This window comes from Trichinella spiralis, assembly GCF_000181795.1.
Source record: "Trichinella spiralis strain ISS 195 chromosome Unknown Scfld5435, whole genome shotgun sequence".
Classification (NCBI taxonomy): Eukaryota; Metazoa; Nematoda; class Enoplea; order Trichinellida; family Trichinellidae; genus Trichinella; species Trichinella spiralis.
In genome coordinates, this window is record NW_003532374.1 from 1 (window position 1) to 1,390 (window position 1,390).

The 1,390-nt window shown below is 33.6% G+C and overlaps 1 protein-coding gene across 1 annotated transcript; it reads left to right on the forward strand.

Annotated features, from left to right (window-relative positions):
* The first annotated feature begins 549 nt into the window (after nt 1-549).
* Nucleotides 550-981, forward strand: Tsp_14530 (putative MATE efflux family protein). The gene is made up of 3 exons (XM_003366768.1): nt 550-685; nt 769-853; nt 900-981. The coding sequence occupies exons 1-3, from the start codon at nt 550-552 to the stop codon at nt 979-981; spliced, it is 303 nt and encodes a 100-aa protein (XP_003366816.1).
* Nucleotides 982-1,390: the final 409 nt, after the last annotated feature.

Below are 1,390 nucleotides of genomic sequence, written 5' to 3' on the forward strand. Positions count from 1 at the left end.
AATAAAATAGTAAAGGCCAGCCATGCCATGAAGATGTAAAAGTAAATCTAAACGCAGGGTAGATTCTATTAAATAATAAATATGGAAAATAGAATGTTTGGTGATTTAGGGTAAAATTTTTTCAAAGAATGACGGGAAGATAAAGGTTTCTCAGAATCCTTTCCGAAAAGGAGATCAGGTTGAGTGGACGTATTGGCTTGGAAAATCAAATTGTCATAATTTTTCAAGGACTCGTTGGAGTCTTAAAATATTTTCCTGGTAGAGGTCAATTATATTCTATCATTGTTTTTACTTCAGAACAAAAAGAGGCCAGTATTAGGGACCATAGGGCTAGATGAACTTTTCATCCCATTATATTAAACACGATAAGAAACTCACAATTCAAGATGCGGTATGCTATCCAAATATTGCTATCGTGAAGGTTCCTGTATTCTAGAATGGGGCAGTTACATGGGTGATGACGTTCTCAGAACCGGGAATATATTCACTGAACATAAGCGGTTCAATAACAGTTGTAGCTAAGAATTGATTGTGACAAACTCTAAACGGATGGGGCGTCAGATGTGGATGATCAAGCTGGTGTGTGGTGTATTAGAATCATTGCTTTCATCATTTTCTGGAAAAGATCCTCTAGGTCATCTTCATTTAGGCAACTTGGTTTCTGATTCAGCGCTAAAAGTCGTAAGTAGATGAGCTTCAGAAGCGATTTCCATAGCATAGAATTTGCAGATTAATAAGGCAATCACATAAATGAAATTTCAATTTAAGAAAATTCACTTGAAATTATTAATTTGAATATAGAAGCAATAATTGGAATATTTATGCGCACTGTTTGCTATCGTAATCATATAATGTACGTATAGTGTTGTTGACAAAGTAATATTTATTTAAATTTAAAGTAATTATTTTGTTGTTATTGTTGCTGATTTCTTTCAAATAACGGAAAGCGAAATCAGTCAGTGCCAAATTAGATCACAATGAAAACTGCGTCATGAAGATCGATAATGTTGTAGGCAAGAATGATGCAGAATTGCATCATTGCTAATAAGCTGGTTGAGGTAATTAAGGAGGGAGCAGTTTCTTTGCTATTCAAACAGAACCTGCTTTGACGCGTTCATTGACATCAAACAAAGCAACGTCACGGCTTGTCACCACCATCTATCTGTCTATTTCAACAAGCGAGCTATTTTATTTTTTTTATCCTTGTTTCTTTCTCATATGGTATCTATAGATAGCAGCAGTTTGAATTAATTTTCATCATGGAAATTTGAAAGTAAGTTCCACTTTATCTTCTTCAGTATTTTTCATTATATAATTAGGTTATCATCCAAAGTATAAAAAATTTCATATAGTAAAATAATTGAGATTCAAAAAACGGTGCAAACGGGAA